The sequence below is a fragment of the Varroa destructor genome, unplaced genomic scaffold, assembly GCF_002443255.2.
Source record: "Varroa destructor unplaced genomic scaffold, Vdes_3.0 BEIS01000005.1, whole genome shotgun sequence".
Lineage (NCBI taxonomy): Eukaryota > Metazoa > Arthropoda > Arachnida > Mesostigmata > Varroidae > Varroa > Varroa destructor.
The window spans coordinates 5,677,625-5,689,644 of record NW_019211458.1 but is presented as its reverse complement, the minus strand read 5'-3'; the positions used below and the strand labels follow the sequence as shown (position 1 = coordinate 5,689,644).

The 12,020-nt window shown below is 37.5% G+C and overlaps 1 protein-coding gene across 8 annotated transcripts in view; it reads right to left on the bottom strand.

Annotated features, from left to right (window-relative positions):
- Positions 1 to 12,020, bottom strand: part of DNAlig3 (DNA ligase 3) — a 40,527-nt gene that overhangs the window by 13,564 nt on the left and 14,943 nt on the right. For 7 of the 8 annotated variants that reach the window (XM_022806078.2, XM_022806076.2, XM_022806077.2 and 4 more), the window contains 6 exons: positions 11,046 to 11,224; positions 10,642 to 10,785; positions 7,881 to 7,985; positions 6,973 to 7,103; positions 1,758 to 1,867; positions 13 to 120 (listed from right to left, as the gene is read on the bottom strand). In XM_022806078.2, the coding sequence (XP_022661813.1) occupies positions 13 to 120; positions 1,758 to 1,867; positions 6,973 to 7,103; positions 7,881 to 7,985; positions 10,642 to 10,785; positions 11,046 to 11,224 (777 nt within the window). The remainder of the gene's footprint in view (positions 1 to 12; positions 121 to 1,757; positions 1,868 to 6,972; positions 7,104 to 7,880; positions 7,986 to 10,641; positions 10,786 to 11,045; positions 11,225 to 12,020) is intronic. The other variant, XM_022806079.2, reaches the window with a different exon arrangement.

Sequence of the window (12,020 nt, the reverse complement as noted above, 5' to 3'; positions counted from 1 at the left end):
ATTTCTATTTACCTTATGAGCAACAACGGGTTTTAGACTCCGTGAGTAGAAAAAAAACTCGTTGCCGCGCTTATGTAACTGCACCCGCTCTCCGTCGTATTTAACTTCAGCAAACATTCCCTGCAGTAAGTCAGGTTAGATCGGAAATACATGGAATCATACTACGAAACCAGAAAACACTACGTCATTAATAAAATGCCTAAGTGCCTTTTAAAAGCAGATTATACGGGTGTTAATTTCCCTTCAAAAAGACAACAGCTTCAAAGAAATAGAAAAAGCTTTATCAAAGCAGTAAACGTGGGTGTAGGTAAAATCAGTACTTTTATACATTTGAACCCGTAATATAGTTAAAATAATTCTCATTTCCCGTAAATGTTTCGAAGTTCAAGGGCATCATCATTCAAGGGCAAGCATCATTTTAAAGCTCAGACTAATGATATATGACATCAACAAACAAAGTTTGTTGTTCTTCGAACTCCAGATAAAATGAAAAATAATTTTTTTAATGCTAACAGCCAACGATTGATTCCTCATAACCAGTTGGTAACTGCACGCTAAAATCACGTGCTAATCCTTTGAGCAACTCTGTGTACCTATCAATGTCAATCAAAAAAATCTTTACATCGCTAACGAAGCGGACACATATTTGTAAAATACTATTACAATGTACACATGATACAGAAGTTATATATAATATAAGTACTTTATTATATATAAGTACTTCGAAGCAGCCGCAATAAATATTCTTGCACTAATGCTAATATTTTTGCTCAGCTCTTTTAGGCGAACCGTCAATGCCGACGTTATATATAATGCAAGATTATCTAGGAATACGTTGTGGTAAGACTTACAAGTTCTAAAGATTGATCCGACGAGTATAGTATTTGGGTTGTGGGTACTGTTATTTTGTTCGGGCGTATATTACTTGTTAAACAATACTGATTTCTCTAAAATATTTTGGGTCGCGCTTTCATGCTGCACCGTCATATCCAATTGAATGCGTTTGAAGGAAAGCTAAGCAAAAATAAATCTTTTTCGTGGTGTTTCGAGTGAAACATAATATTAAATATTGCATTCTGTCGAACGATCTTTGGCCTCCATGTGGTGGACCAGTTTCTAGGAAATATTACGACCGGATATTGTAAGTTTTAACGTTATAATACGGGGCTTGTGCCCCATAAAGGCAATGAGACGATAAAGCAATACGACAATGGAAAAAAACTTCTGTAGCCCTTAATCTGCGCTACTTTGGGCGCTAATTTGGCTATCAAAATCAATATTTCCCAAATTAGTCAAACATCATACTACACAATGCGACGTTTAGCACTACATGTGACAGATACATGTGAGAGGTCTTGACATCCTTTTCAAAGACGATGAAATGTTACAGAAGCTCCAGTATGGCCTTGTAGCAAAGGAAATGAGACATGTATGACGTCGAAATCAAAATGAGTTTTTCTAAACGATTAAACCCGCTATAAGACAAATCTGAAGCAAGTTTTTAGCTAAGGATTTGAGATTTTTCTAGGCTTTTTTAAGTACGGTTGATTTACAGCTAGCCATACGTAAGTCATAGCTTTTTAATCATATTTCTGCAGGCAGCGAAATGAAAACTATGAGAAAAATTAAATTTACTAAAACCGAAAGTTACCCGAATTTTATTGATCTATCCTCGTACGTCAACACGTTAAATATATAAGACCACAATTGAATAGATTCGGAATTTGACCACAGATACAAGCTTTAAAACCACTTACATTAGGAAATCTTTTAAAGGCGAAATCCACAGAGCGACAAGGTTCAGCTAGCATTGGCTTCACGGGCGTACATATCTTGATGCCTACAGTTACTACACCGGAACCAAAGCCTGTCATGTAACAGCATGCAAAGTTCAAAGCGGAGATTTTATATTACCGAAAGGTACTTGACATTTATTCTCTACCTAGTAGCGCTTTACATATAAACATGTATTTGTCATAGCCAGCAACTCCGTTTGCTTGTTAACGCCGACGACCTTTTCTTGAGGTCAGGCCTTGACTATTACCAATAACAAAAATCAAATATTATTTTTTCAAAAAGTTGCAAAGGGTCTTTATACCTAAAATCAGGTTGTCTTGCCAGAAATATTGTACGACAATAGTGCTTTTCTTTTAGCGGAATAACGCACTATTTCACTTCACTGCAACTATACGTGTGTGTTTCAATCAGCGTATAGATTAACAAAGCTCAGTAAAGTGGTCTTCTCGATTGCCAGGCCTGCCTTTGATGTGCCGCATCTTTCAGATGTTACGAAAGGCGAATTCGATCGACACCCCAAAAAACTCACTTGATCTTGTTTACTCTCGAAGTCGCTCAAGACTATAGTAATTGATCATCTTTCATTCATCTCTGGCGAACTTCTCATTGTCATTGATGTAAAGAACAATCGCGAGCTTATAGGGATGAAGCTTAAGCTAATGCGGGAAAAACTCATTTTCTGACCATGTACTGAGTTTAACAATCAAAAGAGCACACCATGGCACTAAAAATGCGAAATCACCTTCAACATAGTTAATCTGCATGTTTTACAAGCCTGTGTGCAAAGTTATAGACTGATAAAGAAAATAGACTGACGAAGATGATGCCAGTTACTGATTAACACTTTATGATCAGAACATGTTTAAGAATAAATACATATAGTAGCTGTGTAACCCCGAGTCAAAAAATGTCTTTCTCAGTAAAATGGTTTTCTTCCACAATTGTATCAAGCTGCTCAAGCAGTTTCTAGCGAAAGAAAGTAAGCGTAGAAACACACTATATTCTCACCTGGAACCTTCACCTTTGGAGTCTGAACTCGACGTAAAATTCTTCCCCAACCTATATAGACATATATATATATATATAATTAAAAACCAATTATGCCGATACTAGTGCCTATGGCGGCGAAAGCTTATCGTCGAAGCCCACAAGCTAATCAATTCGGGAATGGACGAAGTGGTTGACCAAACGGAAAGCTAGGAAAGCACGAATTCAATTTAAATCGAATATCTTTGGAATTAATGAAGTTGAAGTAGCGTCTTTCGTGCTTATTTTCCCAAGGCATCCTTGTTAAAAATATTCGTGCTTTTTTTGTTATCCTTTAGTGCCTCAAATTGGAGTACAACTGCCAAAATCAAGAGAACAAACCTGTCATTCAAATCTGCTTCAGTACAGCTAACTCCTACATCTTCCAGTTCTAGAAAGCTCTGTTGTCGAGTACATTTTACGGTACTCAATGGTATCATCGTTAAAAGTGCTTTACCATGTACATTGGGACGCTTCGTTTTGCACCGAAATTAGGTAGAAGTGAACAGTTGTACGTGGGTAGCTTACCTTTTTTACTAAGCAAGCAGAACAAAAATATACTTATATATATATATATATATATATATATATATACTTACACGGGAACAAAAATATACTTATATATATATATATATATACTTACACGGGAAGAATTTTAAAAAAAAATTCTTCCCGTGTAAGTGTACGAGATGCATAAAAAATTGGTTTGACTTAGTCACTGCAGAAAACACTTACGGCTTCTATGTCACAATCACTTGCATCGGCGCCTATTGCAATCGGCTGGTCTGGCTTTAAATGTGAGAAAAAGGTCGGTGCACACTATTCGCTTCACCCTTTCAGAATATTATCGCCTTTCTTTGTCTACACGGATTATTCATTCTTTCTCAATCAATTAACCAACAGGTGGCATAATTAGTGAAATGTGTGGGGCGAGGGGTGGGGGGGGGATTCCATTAAAGTTGATGAGGCCAAGGGGATTCCATAAAAGTTGATGAGGCCAAGCCCTATAAGGCAATGATATAATAATATATAGGTGTCTTACACCGAAGCTATTAGCGTATTTTTTATAATCTTTATTTTATCTAGATCTCATTCGTAATAGTTTAAATAGGACTAAAAAATAACTTATTAAAATCGCGTTTTTTAAATTTGTTACTGTGACAGTAAGGCCGTGAATGAGCCTGTTTTCACAGCGTGTTACTGATGTCCGTAACATATAAAGAGGTCGCAAACGCAACTTTCACACAAAAAGGTAAATGATTATGTCGATACTTTTCAGTAGAAGTACAGCTTCGAAAGGTCGTCAGCTCTTATGTAAAAATATGCTTTATTTGGATCGATTTGTAAGGTAAAATGCAGCTATGTAAAAATATCGTCAGGGAAGCTCTACATGGGGTGCGGTGCTATAGTTAGAAGGTGCTGTGTAAATAAAAATTTACCTCTGTTCAAACAATAGCGATAATGATGCGTTCCAGCCTTTCCTACACATTAGGTAAACCATGGTAGGACACAGGACGGGCCTTCTTGAAAACTAAACAGATTGCAGCGAGATTCCCATTTTTGGAGAATGCTGTAGCCCTTCAAAAAGTATCTTGGAAAATAAGATTTTTTTGTGTTATTTTTGGAGAAGTTAGCCCATTTAATACAGAAGTACATAGAGCCTTTCAAAATAACTTGTCTTTCTTTACCCATTCAGCATTTACTAACGTGGAAAAGCGTCTCAGGAGTCAGTTCTTTTCCACACCTCATGATATACTCGACGTATATCGCAAATATTTATTTAGTCTTTTTTATCACGCTGCGAACAGCATCTTTTAATTTTCGGTTATTTTTAGGCATATCCTGTTTTTGTTCCAATGTATTTCTTACGTATCACACCAAACTAAACACATACGCACCTTGATGAAGGAAACATTCGAAAGTGATTCCTTATATAGACTGCACAGTGGGCGGAGTGACACAGTGCAGCATATCAACTATGTTTTGTGGAGATTTAGTATTATGCATTAACGTCTAAGGTCCTTACAAGGTTTTTCATCGCCTGCCTGCCGTTTCTATTTGTATTACGAGTTTAACGTAAGGGCAAAACCCATGGAGTCCTGAATCCCTTCGTTGTGCTCCAATTATAAAATTACAGTCTTTTGTATGTTTGCGACCCTGCGCTTCCCGTCATGTTCAGAATGTAACTCATAGAGGCATACAAAATACTTCATTTTGCCTGCAGTTATTTTGCTACTCTTGCTGCCTCATGTTTTCTATTCACTAAATGTGTAAAGTCATATAATATTGGCGTTATGACCGTGACAATCTAAATGATTAGCTGACCGTCCAAAAGGTTGTAACAACACATCTTTGGCTTTCGATAGTATTAGCTTAAAAAAGTGTTTCGGCAATATTTCGGGGAGGTTGTGCATTCGATTGTGCAACTTTGCTTAAAACTGCTGAAGCATCTTACTATAGTCACCGACAAAGCCTGCTGTCATTTTTATAAAGACATCATTGTACTACAAAAATTTGTCTCTCTTTTTCTGGTGGTAAGTGCCGCTATTAAATTCTGCGGCGTCATCCTTACCACGTTCTGCTTCTTTTAATATTTAGGCCGTAAACTTTCACTCATAGTTTTCAGCACTGAAAGATGTGCAGCATGTGCCATGTATAAAACTAGAGAAAACTTTTGTCTATTTTTAGTGAGCGCTTCTCCTAGTTTTTACATCACTGCCGCCTCGTTTGCAATTACACCGAAGAAATCTTTAGTAGCTAAGTCTTCCGAAAGTGCTATTATAGCCGCCATAAGGTTCTCCACGGTTTATTTAATTCCAATCAGTATCAAGTAGAAACAGCAAGCACAAGGATTGCGCTTTGTAAATATAAAATCAGTCTTAGAGAGTTTCTCTGACGAGACATGTATGAACTTAAAGGCATCGTCCTCAATCAAAACGCACCTGTACGGCTAATGACTTGCTGGCGATTTCACACTGACGTCCTATTATTTGCACAATAACTCTACGCACCAAAGCAACTTCCGCTCCCGCTTTCATCAGGAACCATAGCTCGGGGAGAGCAATTTTCATAAACCCGCTTTGCAAAACGCATAGTGCTGCTATATTTCCCCTTGCTGTAGTACTTCGTACTGGTGACGCAAACACACGAATCCTGGACACATTTAGTGTTTTGGACACACCCGGTTTAGCGGTGTGCTCTACACCTTTTGTCTACCTACGCCAGAACCATTGTGTGCATGTGGTAACTATGTAACTATAGCATATCCGCTTAAAGTTTTTATCTCCTACGTACCCTATGGAAATTATTTATATAATAAGCGCGGAAATTTCGAAATTCGATGCTGTTAGGCGAGAAATAGTAACATCTGGTCCAATACCGAGCAAAAAGCGGTTGCTACTGTCCTGCTCGCAAAGATTTGTGCCTGATCTCAACATACGGCCTAGAGCCACCTGCACTTTCTACTAGTTTTGGTTGATTCTTTATGCGCGCCGTGACCCTTCACTTATAGTCGTCCATGGTTTTGCTATAACGAGATCGCGCGATTATCCTCAACTCTGCGACGTCTGCTGTATATGATTAAAGCGAGATTTTTTCCTCGGCTGTTAGGATCGATTCCGCTGATACACATGCGCACCTACCTAAACATGTTCTATAGGTGTTGAGGTCAGAAACAGTGGTCTCGGTCTAACTCTTTCAACATTCGAAGGCACTTTTTGCCTTACAGCTTAGCTGACCATTTCCTCAAATTGTCTAGCCTCTCGCCTTCGACAATTTGCTCGCCTCTTATCGTCACGAATTGCAGTAACGAAAAACTACTACCGGCACAAATGGTATTTATTGGTCCGGATATAACTATACTGATGGACATACAAATATGTATACATATATGTCTACGTTTCTAACCGTACTTTATAATAATATATTATTATGTATTATATAATCATGCAAAGTACACTTTTGTGCCTTGCGTGGTGAGTACTTACGGATATTTCACTTTGTAGTTGGTACTCCATAGTTTCTGACTTTTTTTGTGGCAACCGGATATACTACCATTGAAGGATTTAATTTGGTTAATAACGGCCGAAATTTATGCCTATATAAGCAACTAAAAAGGTAACAAAATGTTCAGTGGTCTTAACTACCAACCTTCTGCGAGGCTTTGACGCACAACTTCTTCGAGATCCAACGATGCATGGAAAGCTTCATATGCGGCCGGATTAAGAGCATCTAGGATATGTTTTGGCCCGGCGTTGATTCGGATATCATGTTTAATTAACCTAATGTATCACAAGAGTGAAAAAAAACCCTATTACTTTTGATATTTTTAATGTCACTTATAAACAGACTAAAGGCGTGTCCGATTCAATAGTGATAGCCCATCTGTTTTGTCTATTAACGAGGAAGCCTTTGGTTTTTATTTTTATCAACTTTTAGGCAGGACAATGAAGCTTTATTAGGTGGCGCGTAAAAGATAATAAACATAGACAACTTTTGTAAAATGTTAAGGGAACCAATCATTAAGTAATGTCTGGTTGGTGAAAATATGGCCGATTTCAAGCTTTCGGAAACATATCGAGGTCAATTGTTATTCTGGCACACCTTTGGAGAATGATGCGGAAAAAGGTGACGAAATCCTGTCTCGACAACCGCAGATCTTTTTTGTACTACCCTGGGATTACCAAGGAGTATTTATGACTAATTTCAAGAAGATTACTTAAATGTAATAAAATTGAATAAATAAAAAAAACTGAATTAAATTAAAAAAAAGAATTCTTAGTTGTCCTAGAAAGAATTCTAAAGCTCAGACATACGAACACGAAAAAGATTAATTGCTTTAAAAGAGATATTGTCTGGTCAATTTCTCGCTTAATAGCAAATTTCGTGTCACGTTTGACTGACATAGTAGCTTCTTCTGACAACAAAACAAGTTTCTATATCGTTATGACATTTTCAAAGTCATTTTTACAACTATTTTCAGTTCCTTTTTGTGTATCTTTCTGTCGCAAAGTTTAATTATAACATTATGGTAATTAATTAGTGGAAAAATTACTTGCCTGACAATCATTTTAAGATCATTGACGGTGCAACTATGGGCGATCTCGTCGAGTAAGGCGGCTTGGTCATCTTCGCGAGTCAACCTGGACAATCTTTCAAGGTATCTGAAAGACAGTCCAAACAGTATTTCATCGTTTCATGGAATACAATCTGGCTTGACCGTTTACATAAGAAATTCACATAGTGTCTGTGCATTCTACAGGCATTTAATTGCAGCCATTTTGCTACCGCAAATTAAGTAGCACAAATGCTACATACGTTCTACAATAACTCGGTTAGCGGTAAACACAGTGATCGCAATTGAAAACAAAATAACAGATTTACTAACTAATGAGCTTGTGTGCATTCCGATTACTCGTAGAGTATCATTATCACAAATCTGCAATAGTAGTTGGTGACAATAGCTACTCCATAAACGCAAGTGGGTATGGTAATTACCTACCAAGAAACTGAAAAGTTATTACCAATTTAATTTACTGAGCTCAGTACATGTGTCATAATACATAACCCTTTAGAGCTACGATCAACTTGTCCTTTAGCCGACAGGTACACCTCACAAAATAGAGCTTGGCGACCGAATCCGATGCAAATATTAAGTAAACAAGCATCGCATTCGATCATCTCGGATGTCGACCAACAGGCTGTATTACATCATTTATATTGCTAGCAATTTCAAATATACCTAGATTTCAGAGGCTCTTTGAAGAAGAGATGTTACTTCGACTTAATGCGTGTAGATTTAGATCACCAGCTAGAGCGGCTGCCACCTAATAACATCGATGCATTAGGAGAAATCACTGCTTATTGCAAAGATATCTATGGTAGCGTTCCCTTGTTTGGACGAATGCGCATGGACTGAACCTTGTATTTGCTTTCTCAGTAAATAATAGTCCCTTGTTGCCTCAAGTGCCAACAAATAATTACAGGGCAGAGAAAACAGACGTAAATAAAAATCTCAGGCAATGAGCGTTTTTATTCCTGCTTCTAATGGAACTGTAAAGTAGCTGGGAGCCATATTGAGCGTGTTAGCTGAGTCAATAAGGGACGCGGTGGACACTCCACTATTTGTGTCCGGACACTTCAACACTGCATTTTTCCACTGGTACACAAGGCCCACAAACTACAGAAAGGAGCCTTAACTGACTTCTTACCACTTACGAGCTAGTAAGCATAACCAACGATATCACACCTACATTTACTATATGTCACACATTGATTATGACACACACATAAAACACACCAGCGGAATAACATGGCGTAAAGCTTTAGAATGGGAGGAGAATCTCAGTGATAACCACTGCATCGAGTACTCAGTTCAGATGCTGCTCAGGACAGCAACGGGACACTATGATTCCCCGGAACAGAATAATCGACACAAATCGTTGTCCGATAAATAGAGATACACGGAGAACTCCAGGATATAGCAATCCCTTAACGGTTAGTAAAGAAGTCTGCGAGGTACATATACCATACTTCTGGGGCAGGAATCGAATTCAGCCTAAATACTGATGAAAAGAAACGACCAGCCCGAACAAAATACAATAGATGTAAAAAATAATCTAAGCGTCTGACGAAACAAGGTAATGGGTAAGTCACTTTTCTGGACTTCAAGTATTAAAAGGATGCAAAACTAAAAAAAAGGAACTTTTTTTTTAGGAACTTAGGAACTTAGGTTCCTAACAAAAGTTCTAGTGCCGGGAGGAATGCATAGCGGGAACACTGAATCATTTCTGAGGCGCACCTAAAAACGGTTTGAGGCAACAATCCCAAACGAAAGAAGTCTTACACTTTTTTTACTGCGAGGTCACCTACACTAAAAGAACGAAAGAAAAAAATTTCTACCCACTTATATTTCAACGTGCGCGCTACGAAGTTCTTCTAGCAAAAATGGCCCCTTTTTCCCCCAGTCACTATTGAAGTAGTTCTTGTAACTGGTGAATTTATAATGCCATGAAAAGCAATATTTCCAAGCAGTGCTAGAGTAAACGTAGTAAACTTACGAAATAACTCCTGACAACAAAAACAAAACTACTGTCGGCAAAATTGGAACTCAGTCGGAAAGCTTGGGGAATTCGGAGTTTTCTAGCCTTCTCCAAACAGTCTATCCATTTAATTAACCGAAAAGCCGGGCTGTTCAACTGACATGCAAAAAAAGGAAAAATCTTCTTTGCCCTCTGATATACGATCAAAAAAAGACTAGAAAAGTTGTGTATTTGAGTCAGCTTTAGTGAACCATTAATACACCTATCCGTGTTTAATAAGAACGGTCTCGTTGTCTGCGGCTTATCAACTTATTATAGAATCAAACTCATTTTGCTATATGTATGTATGTCAATCGTTGCTATTTCACTTTCACGACAAAAACCTGACAACTCTCGTATATCTTTTTACTCGAGTTCTGACTGTTACCTTTGAAAATCCAATCAACCAAATGCACCTTTATCCTTCCATTACCATCACTGCCATTAACATAATGTGATTACTGGTACATAAATGCTCCAAGGTCACCCTTATTTACAGTGCTGTTGTAAGTTTAGTTAAAAATACAGCATAATAACTACCATTGGTGGCTGTATATGAAAACAAAATTTCTAAGAAGGCGATAACACAATTCATCTTTCCAACGTTTTCCATCTCATTTTAACTTAAATTCAAGTATGAAAGATGGCATGCCTTCCAAAATTCGATAAAAATAGCTCAAAATATAGTTTATATAATCATTTCTGTCGTAGATAAAAAGAAGAATTATTTTTTTACTACCTGTCGACTTGTTGCAACGAGAGATTAGCTTTCGGAGTTGGAGGACATTTAATGGCCTCCTCGTGAAACTTTGCGACAGTCTCCGCGACATCACCTTGCTCCAAGTCTTCCACCATGGAGTCGTATATGGGACCGCCAAATACCCTGAAATAGGATATTAATCGTTATACAGTAAACCAAGAAAGTGACCCTTCTTTGTATCAACATACAAAAGCGGCAGTTGCCTCCAGGAACAGAAACTGATAGCCATATGAGACAAATTACGTTTAGGTGAGATAAGCTCACTTATTTTTTCATTAAGTGAGCATTTACGTTCTCGAGTGTATTCTTTTTCCCATAGATCTATTGACCTCGCCTAACTTTTGCCAAATAATGACTTCCCACACTCATCATACTTCACTAACCTGGCAAACAATTTGCAAAGTTGCTTGCTCTGTAAATTATAGATGCGTTTGTTAACCGAAGGCAGAAGAAACTTTACCCAGAGGTAGGTATCACCTTCGAATCCTTTTCCACATGTTCCTTTTTCGAAAAAGTTTCGAACGATAGCAGTTTTGGCCGTGTACGCCGATTCGTCGTACAACTGACAAAACAAAAAAAGGCCAACAACAAAAGTTTTCGTTAACTTGTAATGTTCATCAGCACCAACCTTGTCCGCCGCTTGGCACTTCTTGCTTTCCTATTTAGTTTGCTTCGGAGAAAAGATTAATCTCTTTACTCTCGGTCTTTACTTACGGCACCGCAAGATTCTACCTGACGTGCTGGCCTGCTTCCTTTTAAATCATCTCTTGACATATATATAAAGATGCATTATTAGCAGTTCAAAAGCACAGAACTTTACAAGTAAAGTTTGTGGTTCGTGTGTTGTTTTTGAATATATAGATTATTCACTTGTTTCACTATATAAAACGTTTACTCTTAAACGAAAAATTGTTGGGAAATGGTACACATTTGATAACAGAATTTTTCTAAAAAACTGTAGGATGTAAATAACTGGTGGATGAACGGAGGCGGGTGGAGAAATGGGTGAAGAAAAAGAATTAAGCGATAATTACACGGGCAAAATTGAAACAGGAAACATAAATGGGTACAGTGAAGGAAGAATCAATGTGAATGGACGAAAAAGTGATATAAATTAAGAAACAATCAGATGGTTCGACAAATTATTAAGCAACTGCTATATAAGAACCGACATTGCATCAGCTATATAATACTGTTTTTATATAGCCATTTTTGTGTGAGAATAAAGCTTGTATGAGCAATGGCTGTGTAAGCATAATAATACAATATATTGGCAATTAAATAAAGTTTATTTCATTACAATCATCGGTTATGTTGTTTCATTGATTTCACGCTATGCAGAGTAATTTCATAGTTAT